Source organism: Eleutherodactylus coqui, chromosome 1 (assembly GCF_035609145.1).
Source record: "Eleutherodactylus coqui strain aEleCoq1 chromosome 1, aEleCoq1.hap1, whole genome shotgun sequence".
In the NCBI taxonomy this organism is placed as follows: domain Eukaryota; kingdom Metazoa; phylum Chordata; class Amphibia; order Anura; family Eleutherodactylidae; genus Eleutherodactylus; species Eleutherodactylus coqui.
In genome coordinates, this window is record NC_089837.1 from 295,200,679 (window position 1) to 295,216,681 (window position 16,003).

Below are 16,003 nucleotides of genomic sequence, written 5' to 3' on the forward strand. Positions count from 1 at the left end.
ATAGCCCTGTACATGAGGGGCCGGTGTACACACTATAGCCCTGTACATGGGGGGCCACACACCATAGCCCTGTACATGGGGACCGGTGTACACACACCATAGCCCTGTACATGACCAGCCGGTGTACACACCATAGCCCTGTACATGACTGGCCGGTGTACACACTATAGCCCTGTACTCGAGGGGCCACACACCATAGCCCTGTACATGACCGGCCGGTGTACACACACCACAGCCCTGTATATGGGGACCGGTGTACACACACCATAGCCCTGTACATGGGGACCGGTGTACACACACCATAGCCCTGAACATGACCGGCCGGTGTACACACACCATAGCCCTGTACATGGGGGGCCGGTGTACACACACCACAGCCCTGTATATGGGGACCGGTGTACACACACCATAGCCCTGTACATGGGGACCGGTGTACACACACCATAGCCCTGTACATGACCGGCCGGTGTACACACACCATAGCCCTGTACATGGGGGGCCGGTGTACACACACCACAGCCCTGTATATGGGGACCGGTGTACACACACCATAGCCCTGTACATGGGGACCGGTGTACACACACCATAGCCCTGTACATGACCGGCCGGTGTACACACACCATAGCCCTGTACATGGGGGGCCGGTGTACACACACCACAGCCCTGTACATGGGGCACCGCACTGCTCGGCCCCCAGTGTCCGGGGCTATGTGCAGCAGTACCGGCTGTCACCTTAGACCGGGGCGGCCCAGCTGCTTAGAGGCTGATGGCTTCGGAGTAGTTGCCTTGGAAATAAGAGCTGGGCAGGCGGGTGCTAGCAGGGGCCGCCCCTTGACGCCATCTTATGGTGGAAGAGGCGGCTCTGGGACAAGAGTGGTGAGGAGTGATGCCCTGCAAAGTGAAAGGGGAGTTTTGCTTTACAGTTAGTAAATAGTAGACTTCTACTTTGTGGGCGCCAGCGGCGGATAAGAGGGACTTGTGTGTTTAGGCGAGCGGAGCAGACGAGTTGTGTGCGGCCCGGCGGCAGACATTGCACCCGCTGGGTAGTGAGTGATGTGCCGCCTGCTCTGTCATAGGGGGTGACTTCCGTCCTGCTGGATAGAGTGCAGCAGTTTAAGGACGGCCACTATTTCACTACTGGAACTCTTTGGCTACATCTTCTTACCTGAGGGAGTTCGCGCCCTCTAGTGGGCAGTAGCGGTCACTGCAGCCTCTGAGCTATTTACCTACAGCGTGTATGAAGTGGAGTGCGAACCCCATCTGTGGCCGCCGCGCAGCAGAGGGGCCTGAACACTAAAGTCTGGTGTATGTATACTTGTAGCTGCGCTCTCCGGCTGGGGAGCTGCTGACTGCAGTCCCTCCATCATACAAGGACTGGCGTGTACTTGTAGGTCACACCTTGCAGTTACAAAGAAAGTTGGATAATTGTGTTTTCAGGCCTCATTTTCGGGCCGTTCCTGTTCAGTCCCGTCCTCAGAGCTGAACACCAAAGCTCATGCAGGACCGAACAGACTCTGTTGCTGCATTGGGGTCCGTCCGGCCTTTCTAGGCAAAGGAGCGCAGCTCTGGAGGGACCGCCGGCACAGTTGTGAATGAGGCTGAGAGCGGAGAAGAATGGACCCAGTAAAATCGCGCTTGATTTCAATGAGACTTATTCAGTTTCACGTTTCAGATTTTTTGTGAAAAGAAATGATAATGACACTTTTTTTCACATCCGAAAAACTGAAACCCTTTTTCTTTCACATTGTACTCGGCGTGGGCCGGCGCACACGGAAACTAGTCCTTATATCCATCTCAGCTTCCATTTAACAGACCCATTAAATCACACCGCACGCGCAAGTTGTTAAACGAGAGCTAAAAAGGAAAAAACTGGCGGATAAGAGAGAATGCCATCAGCCGAAATCTCAGCGGGCGGTGCTGGTGAGGCTCATCGCTGATATCTAGCAGGCTGGAGATGAGCGCTGGACGAACAGCGCACAAGGGCCACACGTTTAGACGCAATGATTATCGCTCAAAAGATGGTATTTGAGTGCTAACCGTTGTGTCTAATGGGCCTTTAGAGCTTGCGTGTCCAAGGAGTACAGTTAAGGGCTTTTTCACAGGAGCCCCGTTTGAGAGCTCTGATAGCTGCACTAACACAGCGCGGCCATCCGGGCGTTAAATCGCGTGAATGCATAGCAGCCGCTGTTAGCAAGCTTAGCTCCCTCCTCCTCTGCCGGCTGGAGGCTATGTACAACATTGTCATTTCTGTGTCTCCAGCTATTCACACATTAAAGTAGTTCCTGGTCCCTGATGTACACACATGTTACGGGAAGAAAGAGGTTTGCCCAAAATGCACTATATTGTCAATGTTAACCAAGGCATGTACAGGGTTAATACAGCGTGGGAGCTCTCTCCGTGATTTCATTGGCCCTCCACAAAGTAATTGTGGAGGTGGGTTCAATGGCATATGGGTCTGCCGTGGATTATACAATAAAGTCTATAGATATTACACCGCAGTACAGATATTATCTGAGTGATCATTTGATTATAAGCTTTAAGTTCCCTCTAGGGATATAAGAGAATGGGAAAAAACAATCCTTTTAAATTAATTAAAAGAAACACGTTGGGAATCGTAACCTCCCAAAAAATAGAATAAGAGGTCAACAAAGTCCTATGTGCCCCTAACTGATGCCAATAACAACAGCTCATCACACAGCCACATCCATGGGAAAATAACAAAAAGTTTTAAAGGGGTTGTCCCGAGAAAGCAAGTGGGGTTATACACTTCTGTATGGCCATATTAATGCACTTTGTAATATACATCGTGCATTAAATATGAGCCATACAGAAGTTATTCACTTACCTGCTCCGTTGCTGGCGTCCCCGTCTCCATGGTGCCGTCTAATTTCAGCGTTTAATCTCCCGATTAGACGCGCTTGCGCAGAAGGGTCTTCTCCCTTCTCTTGGGTCTCGGCACGAGCGACGTTCTGGCTCCGCCCCCTTCTACGCGTCATCGCGTAGCTCCGCCCCGTCACGTGTGCCGATTCCAGCCAATCAGGAGGCTGGAATCGGCAATGGACCGCACAGAGCCCACGGTGCACCATGGGAGAAGACCCGCGGTGCATCGTGGGTAAAGATCCCGGCGGCCATCTTGGTAAGGTAAGTAAGAAGTCGCCGCAGCGCGGGGATTCGAGTAAGTACTAAACTTTTTTTTTTTTTTAACCCATCCCTTGTGTTTGTCTCGCGCCGAACAGGGGGCCTATTGAAAAAAAAAAAGCCGTTTCGGGGCGGGACAACCCCTTTAAGTCTTTGAGTACAGCATTGAAAATTTTTTTTTACAATAAAAGGGTTTATTGTACACAATAAAAAAATCTATAGTCTTGGTATTGTTGTAATCGTACCAACCTGCCGAAAAAAAAGTTATCATGTCATGTATACCCCATGAAAGTGAATGGTATTTTTTAAAAATGGCAGAAATTAATTAAAAAAAATTTTTTTTTTCACGCTGCCCCTTCAATAAAAAGATACGTTTTGCAATACATTATATGTTCTCCAAAATGCTACCAATAAATACTACAGTTCTCACCACAGAACGAAAACGCCATCATATGGTTATTTCAATGAAAAAGTTAGGGCTTTTGAAAAGTGGAGATGAAAATCCCCCCAAAAATCATCATGTCCTGAAGGGCTTATTTACATGGGCGTATTTTTCCTCAGTATTTTGTGAGCCAAAACCAGGAGTGGAATAGGAAAGGAAAAGGTATAACGGGAAGTTTTGCATTTCTTCCGTATTTTGGGCCCGCTCCTGGTTTTGGCTCACAAAATACTAAGGAAAAATATGCCTGTGTGGATAAGACCTAAAGGTGTTTTCTAGGGAGAATACTATTGATGACCTGAAATTAAAGCTAGCCATGCCTGCAATTACAAGCATCGGCCACTACACAGAGGACGGAGCAGAGCAGCGAGCGCATAATCATAGTATTTTCTGTAGAAAAAAGCACTAAAATAAGTTGTGTCCTTAAGGCGTTAAGAGTAGAGATGAGCGAGCGTACTCGCTAAGGGCAAATTACTCGAGGGAGTATTGCCTTTTGCGAGTACCTGCCTGCTTGTCTCAAAAGATTCGTGTACCGGCGGGGGAGAGTGGGGAGGAACGGGGGGGAGATCTCTCTCTCTCTCTCTCCCCCCCCCCCCCCCGAGCACCCCCGCCGGCACCCGAATCTTTTGAGACGAGTGGGCAGGTACTCGCAAAAGGCAATACTCGCTCGAGTAATTTGCCTTAGCGAGTACGCTCACTCATCTCTAGTTAACAGACATAATATGTTTTTTTTATTAAGCTACATGCACCCAAGTGAGAATCTTGTGTGAGTTTTGTTTTTTAACGTATACAATTTGTATAACAAGTTTATCTGTCTTCAGGTGGGTGAGGAAGATGTCTCAGGGATCTGCTCCAGAGTTTGACCTGAATGATGCTCTGGACTGGAGCAACGGCATTGCAACCCTTCCTGGAAGTCAAATACGGGTTAGAAACCTATTAAATCTTTTAGTTCAATGACTCTTCTGTAATAAAGCACCTAATATTGTATATTCTTCTCCACCTTGCTGTTCTCTATGTGTACTGGTCTGATAAGATTCCTCCTTCTCATGCTTGGCTTATGCTTTTAGTTCCGGCTTAGTGAGTTTGGTACCCTAGAGATCATTACGGATTCTGACAAGACCTTGGATTCTTCTGCTGGTATCCAGGAGACAAACAAATCCATTCTGAGATCCACCTCTGCTATATGTGAACAAGGTATGGGATGGTCCTGTGTATTTGTGGATGTACCATCGTATGATAAATAATTTACTTTTATTTTGATTTCTACAGGAATGAAAAAAAGTGAAGAAAAGCCTATTAAAATGGAAAAAAAGGAAATTGTGGAGGCTGAGTAAGTTTGTGAATGCAGATCTTTCCTGAGGTTTTTTACCCCGCCTGAAGTTGCATGATCTAGTATATCTTCACACTTTGCCTCTCTGCACATTGTGCTAATGGTAGTCCTCCTTTAGTCAGCTCTTTATACATTTAAAACAGCCACATGATTCTCAAACTAAAGGCCCATTTGATCGCTAAAAAATCGCTAATCGGCGATCGTTTTAGCGATAATCGGTGCGTGTAAATGCGCGCCCATCGTCTGCTTTTCAGGCACTGTTAGCTGATCGTTAAATTCAAGCTAACCTAAAAATCGTCCTTCGCTCTTATCAGCAGTTCTCCACGGGGAGTGCTGATTGCATTGTTTTACCCTGGAGAACAAAGGATCTGAGCGCAGATAGTAGCCTCTGGCTATTAACTGCTTTCAGTGAAGGCTTCATTTGCACACCTGATTGGTACTTAAGTAGCTGAGTAGCTACTTAATACTTTATGCAAAATGATCGCTCAAAGCTGTCACTCAAACTATCGTTTGAGTGATCATCTGCTGGTGTAAATGGGCCTTAAGCTATGTACAGTGTGCTTCATTAGTCTGAGACAATTAGCTTGTTTTTAAGTGATACTACCTTTGTTATTTTGATGCAGCAAGACATAGAACAGGAAGTGTAGGAGGGAGATGAGTCATTCTGCTCATTAAAGTCTATGAGAGCAGGGGGAGGGAAGGAGGCCTGAAATAGAAACACACAGACTTGCTGTTAGAGATAATGGTATACCATACGGCGCGGTATAATGGTCCCATTGATTTCAATGGGAGCCTCGCAGACATACACTCAATTGCAGCGTGATTCTCAAGCGAGTCTGTTCTATTTTTTGCGTTAAGTGCATCTCATCAGCGATGAGATGTGTTAAACCCCACTGTTGGCCACAGGGAGCTGCGGACAAAAACGAAAGTAAATTCACGGCACCACGATTAAAATTGCAGAGCTTTGCCACACTGCTGTGTGAGAGTGGCTTTAAAGCCCATCCCATGCTTTCTAGAAAAGATGAGTGACCGCTTATGTAGTCACTATTACAGTTCTCATAGGGGTTTTTGCCCAACTTTCCAAGATTTGTGTATGACAAACATGCCTAGTTAGGTAGTCATTCATCACCTGCTCTCATATTGCTGCATCACAAAGCATATTTGTTTTTCAGAACTCAAAATAAATTTAGGGAGCTATCACAGTGGGAAATCTATTGGCGACCATACGAACTGTCACACATTTTCCCATACAGATTTCACTCAGGATGGCCAGATTTTTTTGTATAGAGATAAAACTTAAAGGGGTTGTCCCACCACAGCAAGTTATCCCGAATGCACAGGATAGGAGATAACTTGCTGTTCGGTGGGGGTCCGACTGCTGAATCCCCCACAAATCTCTAGAATCCAACCTCCATGTTTCCTGATATGTGGGCAGCCAGGGATATTCGTGCGTACCTCTGCTGCATTCACTTCAATGCCACCAACAAAGACAGTAGAGTTCAAGTGCTTGACTATCTCTTGGTCCTATTGAAGTGTATGAATTAGTGGCTCACATGCATGTCCTCTACTGCCCACACTTCAGGACATGTGGCTGCTGAATTCTATGAATCGGTGGGGGACCCAGAGTCCCGCCAATCAGCAAGTTATCCTCTATCCTGTGGGTATGAGATATCTTGATTTGGTAGGAATGTTAACTTATAACCTGTATTTTTGATGATTTTTTTTTTTATCATACATGGAAATAATTTTTAACTGAGCTGCCCAGTTTCTATTCCCGTCAGAGAAGTGGCCATGCATGGGTGGTTACTCCATTAACCCCTTAGTGACCAGGCTTTTTTGCTTTTTTCCATTTTTGTTTTTTCCTACTCCCTTTTAAAAAATCGTAGCTCCTTTATTTATCCATCGGCGTCGCTGTATGAGGGCTTGTTTTTTGCGGGACGAGTTGTATTTTTCAATGGCACTATTTATTTTACCATATAATGTACTGAAAAACTTTGTAAAAATTCTTAGCGGAGAGAAATGGAAAAAAAACAACATTCCACAAACTGCAACAAAAGCGACCTGATATTTTTATTCTATGGGTCAGTACAATTACTACAATACCAAACTTATATAGTTTTTTTTTGCTGTAGTACTTGTATTTTTTTTTAAAGATATTTAATTTTTTTCAATTATTTTCTGTCATTTTGTGCGCGCAATAACTTTTTTATTTTTCTGTCGATGTAGTTGTGCAAGGGCTCAATTTTTGCGGGATGTCCTGAAGTTTCCGATAGTATCAATTTGGAGTACATACAACTTTTTGATCACTTTTTATTGCATTTTTTCTGGAAGACAGGGTAACTAAAAAAGTGTATTTCTGGCATTCTTTATTTATTTTTTTTGGATGACGTTCACCGTGCGGGAAAAATAATGCACTACTTTGATAGATTGGACTTTTACGGATGCGGCGATACCAAATACATATTTTTATTTTATGATTTAGACTTTTTAGTAATTGATATGGCAAAAGGGGGGTGATTTAAACTTTTATAACTTTTTTTTTTTTTTTTTTTTACAATTTAAAAAACTTTATTGATCTTTTTTCTTACTGTACTTTGAAGTCCCCCAGGGGGACTTTAACATGCGATGCTGTGATCACTCCTGCAGTATGACGTAATGCTATAGCATTACGTCATACTGCTTTTTTACAGGCAGTCTATCAAGCCACCCTGTGTGGATAGCTTGATAGGCAGTCTGCTAAGGCAGCCCTGGGGCCATTCATTAGGCCCCCCGGCTGCCATGACACCTGCACGGATCCCCCGATCTCACCACGGGGGGGCCGTGCGGGACCCCCAAACAGCGTTCTGGGGATTTAAATGCCGCTGTCAGAATTGACAGCGGCATTTAAAGGGTTAATAGCCGCGAACGGCCGAGCGCGGCTATTGCCCGCGGGTGTCAGCTGTAATAAACAGCTGACGCCCCGCGCTGTATGGAGGGAGATAGCGGCGCTACCTCCCTCCATACACGTCCTGCAGCTGCAGGACGTAAAAACACTATAGCGTGGTCACTAAGGGGTTAAAATCTGTGGGAGATATAGAAACAGCTGAGCGAGCAGAAAATAAAGTGATTTGCCATAAAAGTCTGCAGGTAGAACCCTAAAAAGGATACTTTTTTTTATAATATGATCTTTTTGTTTTGCTTTAGTGAAAAAAAAGTGAGCTCCTCTTTAGAAGCACAGACAGTTATACCTACAGCAGCCACTGGTCCTGCAGGCCCTATACCCAGCGCAGAGAATGAACGCCCGCAGAGGCTGAGAAAGAAGAGAAAACTTTTAATGGATTCAGGGGATGAAGAAGACGCAATTGAGGATGAAGAGGTAAAGAGTAAAATTCCTTCAGACCATGTCTACTCGCAAGAACTTTGTGTCTTCAGTCGAGGGTATGTACAAAGATAGCGGAAATGGTGCTGATTTTCCACATTGTAAAATGTTCTTCAAAATTTGCGCCATTGCTGCGATTTCGCGGCAGACTTCATCTCTTCTATTAAAGGGGTTGTCTTGCGAAAGCAAATAGGGTTAAGCACTTCTGTATGGCCATATTAATGCACTTTGTAATATACATCGTGCATTAAATATGAGCCATACAGAAGTTATTTACTTACCCCCTCCGTTGCTGGCGTCCCCGTCTCCATGGCTCCGTCTAACTTCAGCGTCTAATCGCCCGATTAGACGCGCTTGCGCAGAAGGGTCTTCTGCCTTCGGCTCGGTCTGGCACGAGCGGCGTTCTGGCTCCGCCCCTTCTACACGTCATCGCGTAGCTCTGCCCTGTCACGTGTGCCGATTCCAGCCTCCTGATTGGCTGGAATCGGCACACGTGATGGGGCGGAGCTACGCGATGACGCGTAGAAGGGGGCAGAGCCAGAACGCCGCTCGTGCCAGACCGAGCCGAAGGCAGAAGACCCTTCTGCGCAATCGGGCGATTAGACGCTGAAGTTAGACGGAGCCATGGAGACGGGGACGCCAGCGGAGGGAAGGTAAGTGAATAACTTCTGTATGGCTCATATTTAATGCACGATGTATATTACAAAGTGCATTAATATGGCCATACAGAAGTGTATACCCCCACTTGCTTTCGCGAGACAACCCCTTTAAAAGGGGAAAATCCGTTGCGGATTGTGGCATGGATTTTGGTGCTAATTTTCCGCCTCAGAAAACTTGCATAATTTCTGCTATGTATGTACGTACCCTAAAAGGGTTACCTGGGATTTGGAAAAATATGGCTGCCTTTTTTCCAGTAACAGCAGCACTCCTGTCCATGGGTTCTGTGTGGTATTTCTGAAAGAGAGCAGACATGTTTTTCTAATCCTGGATAACCCCTTTTACCTTTTTTTTTCCTCACGCTCCAAAGGACTCGACACAACAGTATTTTATATGGTAGTCCATGGAGTTAAATAAGTAACACCTGCAGCTTTTCCTAGCAACAAAAGAATACTATTAGAACACTGGTATCTGCTCTGAGGAGAAGCGCAAATCTCGTGCTTAGTTAGCCCCTTCCCGGTGACGCCCCGCTTGTCTTCTGCATCCTCCGCTGGCAGCGCTAGTTGATCGCTTATCTTGAGCGATCATCTTGCGCTGTAAATGACACAACGATGATCGCTCAAAAGTCGCTTGAGCGACACCTTTTGAGCGATTATCGTTGTGTGTAAATGGGCCTTTAAACAGGAAGAGTGAGAGGATGCAGCCCTGTTGGACACTTTTGCCAATCTCAAACCAATCTGTGTCCCCATAATGTGTTCTCACAGTGACTTATTGATTGGTGTAAAGTGATTTTATTAGCTTGATTAGATGTGCCGATACAAAGGCCTTGATGTAGTCAATGAAGCACATGTAGATATTCTTTTTGGATTTTACTTTTTCCATGGTATATGCAGGTTTGCAATATGGCCAGAGGTATCGCATCCTCGCCAGAATCCTGCCTGCTCATCAGGGAATGCCGCTTCAACTACTGATCTCAGTTTTTGCCCTATCATTTTGAGAAGGATCTTGCTTGCATGCGTATTGAGGACTATTGTTCGGTAGTTGGAGCAAGTCTGGGGGTCACCTTTCCTTGGTGTGGAGTCCTGTGGCCATTGTGTGGATGCCCATACTGCCTGGCACAGCGCTGTGATGGTTTTCATTGGTACTGGCAGCAATAGCTCTGCTGGTATGTTTTCTATGACTGGTGCTTTAGTTTTGGCTAGTTGTTTCATTGCCACAACGACCTCATGCAATGGTCCAGGTTTGTGGCTGCAGGTATATAGTTCATCTGTGTATTCCCTCCACCTATCCTTGATACTCTGTTGGTCATTCAGTTCCTTCCCATTTTTGCCTTTGATTGTGCTGTTGTGTGCCAAGAAAGGTTTTCGGGCCATCATGACCTGTGATAATAGGCCTCGCACATGGCCTTTCATGGCTTCTGCTTTGAGTTGTTTGCAGCGCTCATTCCAGTCCATTTTCTTATATTTCTTTGCCACTCGCTGCAAATCGGCATTTATTTCCCGAACTTCGTCTCTGTTGCCGGCTGCCTTTGCTGCCCTGTTTTTATCAGCTATTCTAAGGCTTTGCAAGGACAAACAATAGCATTGTTTTTCCTGCTTCTTATAGGTGAGATGCTTACTGGCTGTTTCCATAACTGTGGACTGTATATTGTGCCATAGTCCTCTGGATGCTTTTCTGATGTGTCAAGCAGTTTGAATCGATTTGCTAGCTCAATAGAGTATGATTGGGGGTTTTTAGAGTTGTAGAGTTTTCTAAATGGAGCACCTTTCTTAATGCTACGGAATTTGATCTTAATCTTAGCTGCAAGGAGTTCATGATCAGAGCGTCAGTCGACGCCAGAAAAGACTTTTTTTGCAACGACTGAACTTCACTGTTTCATGTGCTAAAAGCTACGAACTTGACAGTCTCTTAAGGGTGGACACCCACTGGCGTTTTTTAATCCACTGCGATGCGAGACTAAAGTTAAAGTCTCGTATCGCAGTGCGAGAAAAAAGCCAGCATCACGCCGGGATATCGGCATGACGCCGGCATATCGCCAGTCATTTCAATGGGGCCAGCGGCAGCAGCGCTAGCCCCATTGAAAAGAGAAGCAGAATGCCGGGGACCGCGGGGATGAAGGAATCCTCTGCCACAGCTGTGGCAGAAGTCTGTGGCATTCTATCCCATTGCTTTCAATGGGATCGGCACTGTTGCCAATCCCATTGAAAGCAATGGTTTCTGCCAAGCCCCATGGAATGATTATCGGGGAAGGGCTTGAAATATAATCTGCAAAAAGTGTGTTAAAAAATAAAAAAAAATTATACTGACCTCTCCGGCACTCAGCCACGTCCTCCTGGTGGCTCCCCTGCACTGCTATTAAGCTCTTTCAGCAGTCGGGGATTTAAAAATCCCCGCCTACTGAAAGGGCTGTGCAGATTGGCTGAGGGCTCATCCAATAGCAGCTACTGCTTAGCTATTGGCTGAGCGCTCAGCCAATGACACACTGCCCTTAGCTATTCATTATTCATTCATTATCCGCGGGGCTTGGCAGAAACCATTGAAAGCAATGGTATAGAATGCCGCGGACCCCGCGGGGGTGAAGGAAACTCCTGTCACAGCTGTGGCAGAAGTCCGCGGCATTCTCCCTATGTTTTCAATGGGGCTAGCGCTGCTGCCGCTTGCCCCATTGAAGACACTAGCGATATGCCGGTCCTATACCGGCGTCTTTCTTGCGCTGCGAGGCGAGAGTTTTCTCGTGCTCTCGCAGCGCAAGAGAGAATATATCGCTAGTGAGTGTCCACCCTAACTTTTTATCTGTTGCAGGTGTAATCTCTGTTAGTATCTGATCTGTTGATTAAAAGAAAATCATGCACGCTCTGAGAAAATGCAAAAAAAAAAACTATAAACCTTTGATTGCATGTATTTAGAGTTCCGCGAGCGTCATTGAAAAACAAGATTTTGTCATGGAAAAGCCATGGAATTTTTTTAAAAAAAACCTGTATGAACCCTGTCCCTGCTCCTGGCTAACAAAGGTAGCTGAGAACCTGGAGATTTCACGAGAAGCCGTGATATGCGGTCCCTGGTGACGTAATCATCATTATCCAATGGAAAGTTAAAAAAGTTAAACTTTCATCTCTCCTCACCAATGCGATCGGCCATGGAAAATTAAACTTCTTACCGGAGGCCTCCGCTTTTGAACCTCAACACGATCAGCCTCCACAGATACTCCCCGGCTTCTGCGCATGCGCCCACCAACAAAGTGGCGGACGCATGTGCAGAAGCCAGGGAAGGCTTGGGGAATTTAAAATCTCCTTGCTGACAGCTACCGAAGGTAGCCAAGAGCATAGTGCAATAACCGGAGGCCTCACTGAGCGGTCCCCGGTTATGTGATCACCATTATCCAATGGTATAAAAAGCTGGCGATCTACCTTAGGCCGTCTCACACACATTGAGTTTTCGTAAGCATTTGATCTGCAGTAATACGCAGATCAATCAAATGCATTGGATTACACAATTCCACTCACATTAGCGGGTCAGAAATCCACTCGCAGAAAATTGGAAGCAGCATGTTTTATTTCACCACGGATATCCCAAACTTAGAGCCCATTATGCTCTATAGTCGCCGATATACCCGCAACCCATACACAAATAAATTGCGTATGGGCTGTGAGTACCCGTGTCATCACTAAGCGACGGCATGGGAAATATAAACCAAAAAAGGTGTACTGCGCATGACCGCCTGTGTGAGTATGCAGTTATGTGCAGTACATTACTCACCATACGCAGGGCCACGGCAAGTCTCACAGCTGGGATCCACTGTGTGCCTCTGCAAGCAGATTCCATGTATGGCCGTGTGAACCCGGCCTTATTCTGATCGCTAGCTGTAATACGTAATTTACAAGAAGCCCCGGAAACGCTCGCTTTTTCTGCAGTTCCAGGAGCAGCTTGTTGAGCGCCTTCTGTGTGAGACCACAGCAAGCTTACAAAGCCTTTTACACCCCATCCCTGCTACTGAAGTAAAGAAATACCCCCCAAAGGAAGAATGGAAAGAGGAGCGATACTCGCTTTTATTGCCCCACATGCCCATCCCAACCAGCCTCTGTAATTACCCCTATTTTCAGACATATCACACAGTTTACATTATTACTTTTATCTAAGATTTAGGGAATGGCAAAAAAGGGGGGATGGGGGGGGGGATTATTTTTAGGGAGTCCATTTTTTTTCTGCACAAGTGTTTATTCAGTTGTGTCCTGAAATCCAGTGGATGTTCCTTCTATTATAGGCCTAGCCATGTGTCCAGTAAGTAGATTGGGGCTACAATGGGGGTATGGCTGAACATTTGGGATGTGTCTCCCAGTTTTTCCAGCTTGAAACTGAGAAAACTGTTATGAAAGTGACATATTTGTGAAAAAATATATATATTTTATTTTTCACCTGCTTTATAATAATAAAAAAAATACGTGCTCAAAATGCTCACAGATAAATGGGAAAAAGGGTCTAGATTTCAAAATGGGGTCACTTGGGGGCGTTCTATCGTTTTTGTACCTTGATGGCTCTACAAATGAGCAATGGGGCCTGGAATTTATTCAGTTGTGCCCTGAAAGCCAAAGGGTGTTCCCTCCATTGCAGGCCTAGCCATGTGTCCAGTGAGTAGATTGGGGCCACAACTGATATGTTTCTGAACACGGGACAAACGGGGGTATCCATTTCGGGTGCAAGTCTTCATTCATTTGTGTGCTGTAGAAAAAAAAATTTAAATGACACAATTGGCAAAAAATGAAAATCATATTTTTTCCTTCTGCTTTGCTTAGATTCATTCAAAATCTGTCAGGTAAAAATACACAGTACAAACCTAGATAAATTCATTAACCCCTTGAGTGGCACGCCCGGAAAAGTTCCGTGACGAGCTCCACTGCTCATAGCAACATAGCCCGGAAGATTTCCGGGCTATGTATTACTATGGGAGCTGCAGAGCACAGTGCCACAAGCTGTGACAGTGTGCTCTGCCTGCACAGACCCACACAGAGCAGTGCAAGGGCTTTGAAAAACCAGCAGAAGATATTGCCGACATGTCGGCAATGTCCTGCTTTGTTTACAGGTTGCCATAGAGACCATCGGCTTGTCAGAAGCAAGCCGATGGTCTCTGTGGCAGGGAGAGCTGGTTGTTAGCTGTCAGAGGACAGCTAGGTACTAGCTCTTACAGCAGAGATCAGAGAAAACCTCCGATCTCTGCTGTGTTAACACTTTACATGCTGCAGTCTATGTGACTGCAGCATGTAAAGGGCTGTCACTGCAGCATGTAAAGGGCTGTCACCATCAGACCCCCGGAATGTGATCAGGGGTCCTGATGGGTCCCTGTGGAAGTCCCCTAAAGGGACAAAAAAAAATAAAAAATTTTAAAAAAATTTTAAAAAAAAAAGTAAAAAAATTTAAAAAAAAATACTTGTCTCCCTTTACTTTGTAAAAAAAATCAAAAATACAATCACACATGTGGTATCCATGTGCGTCGTAATGACCCAGAGAAGGAAGTTAATACATTATTTAACCCCTTAATGACATGGCCCCTTTTTTCTTTTTTCCCCATTTCTATTTTTCCTCCCCCCTGTTTAAAAAATCACAACTTGTCCCGCAAAAAACAAGCCCTTATATGGCCATGTCAATGGAAAAATGAAAAAGTTATGGCTCTTGAGACGCAACTGCAAAACTAGTTGAAATTCAATGATTAGACCATTTTAAAAAACCTGCCCTGGTGGGCACGACAGGGTGGTAGGAAACCCGCCACTCAAGGGGTTAAGGGGTCTAGTTTTAAAAATGGGGCCATTTGTGGGGGTTCTCTATCATTTTGGCAGCTCAAGGGCTCTACAAGTGGGCAATGGGGCCTAAATAAAGTTCAAGCAAAATGTCTGTTCTGAAAGCCACCAGCTGCTCCTTTCGGTTTGGGCCCCCTTGTGCATACAGACATAAGATCAGGGCCACAATGGGTATGTTTCTGAATACGGGACAAACAGGGGTATCCATTTTGGGGTGCAAATTTTTATGTGCACTATTGAAAATCTTTGAAATGACATGCTTACATTTAAATATATGACATTTTATTTTTTCTCCTCTAAATTGCATTAACATCCAAAAAAAACCCATTGGGATTTAAATACTTATAACACCCAGCAGGGAATACATTCAGGGATATATTTTTTTAAATTGGGTAATTTGTGGGGTATTTTGACTTGGTGTAGGAAAGCAAAATGCTCCTCAAAATGTTAATAACTAATGTTAAATTTGTACATCTCCTAAAAAATGGTTAAAAGCAACCTAAAGTTTTTCAATTGTGCTTCCAGAATAAAGTAAAGAGAAGGAAATATACATCTCATGAAAAAATGTGTACAGTATGTTTGCACATATTTAACACATTACAGTTGAAAATGTGAAAAAAATGACAATTTTTTCAACATTTTCCCAATTCTGGAGCTTTTAATAAATATACACAAATTCTATTGGTCTATTTTTACCACCTAATGAAATACAATATGTGACGAAAAAACAATGTCAGAATCACTTGGATATGCAAAACCTTTACGGAGTTATTCTATGATAAAGTGACACATGTCAGATTTCCAAAATTTGGTCTGGTCATTAAGGCGCAAACAGGCTTGGTCACTAAGGGGTTAAGATGATCAGGAATGGGACAAAGCTTTGAGCCAGGATGTTTTTGTCTTTAGCTATTAACCAAATTTTCTTGAGCTTCATGTATAATTACTACGCACTAATAATTATACCTGTCATGTAAGAAACATGTAAAACCTAAGATGTTCATTGTAAGTAGCCTTAACCTGTTACTGTTATTTTAACACTCACTAGCTCCCTGCTCCATAAAACGTTTAACTACTTGGGGCCCATTTAAAAAGAGCATTCCATTTCTAGATTGGAAACTTGAATTTGCATATTGAGGTGCATATAGTTTAGGGGTTTTAAGTGGATCACTGGTCTTACACTTTAACCCGTTTCAATGTTTAACCTTACAAATGTTTTGCTTTTTTTTCTAGGATAAAATCAGAGGTCACCAGAAGAGAGGAAAAACTACCAAGCATGGAAAATCAGGTAGATG

At 44.7% G+C, this 16,003-nt stretch overlaps 1 protein-coding gene across 3 annotated transcripts in view; it reads left to right on the forward strand.

The window, feature by feature from the left end:
* The first annotated feature begins 849 nt into the window (after positions 1-849).
* LOC136572645 (lethal(3)malignant brain tumor-like protein 4) overlaps positions 850-16,003 on the forward strand; it is a 62,358-nt gene continuing 47,204 nt past the window's right edge. The window contains exons 1-6 of one of the 3 annotated variants that reach the window (XM_066573409.1): positions 850-903; positions 4,397-4,501; positions 4,645-4,771; positions 4,847-4,907; positions 8,091-8,262; positions 15,942-15,996. In XM_066573409.1, coding sequence (XP_066429506.1) covers positions 4,412-4,501; positions 4,645-4,771; positions 4,847-4,907; positions 8,091-8,262; positions 15,942-15,996 — 505 coding nt within the window. In that variant the 5' untranslated portion in view covers positions 850-903; positions 4,397-4,411. Of the gene's footprint in view, positions 923-4,396; positions 4,502-4,644; positions 4,772-4,846; positions 4,908-8,090; positions 8,263-15,941; positions 15,997-16,003 lie in introns of all 3 variants that reach the window. The other 2 variants (XM_066573429.1, XM_066573419.1) reach the window with 2 other exon arrangements.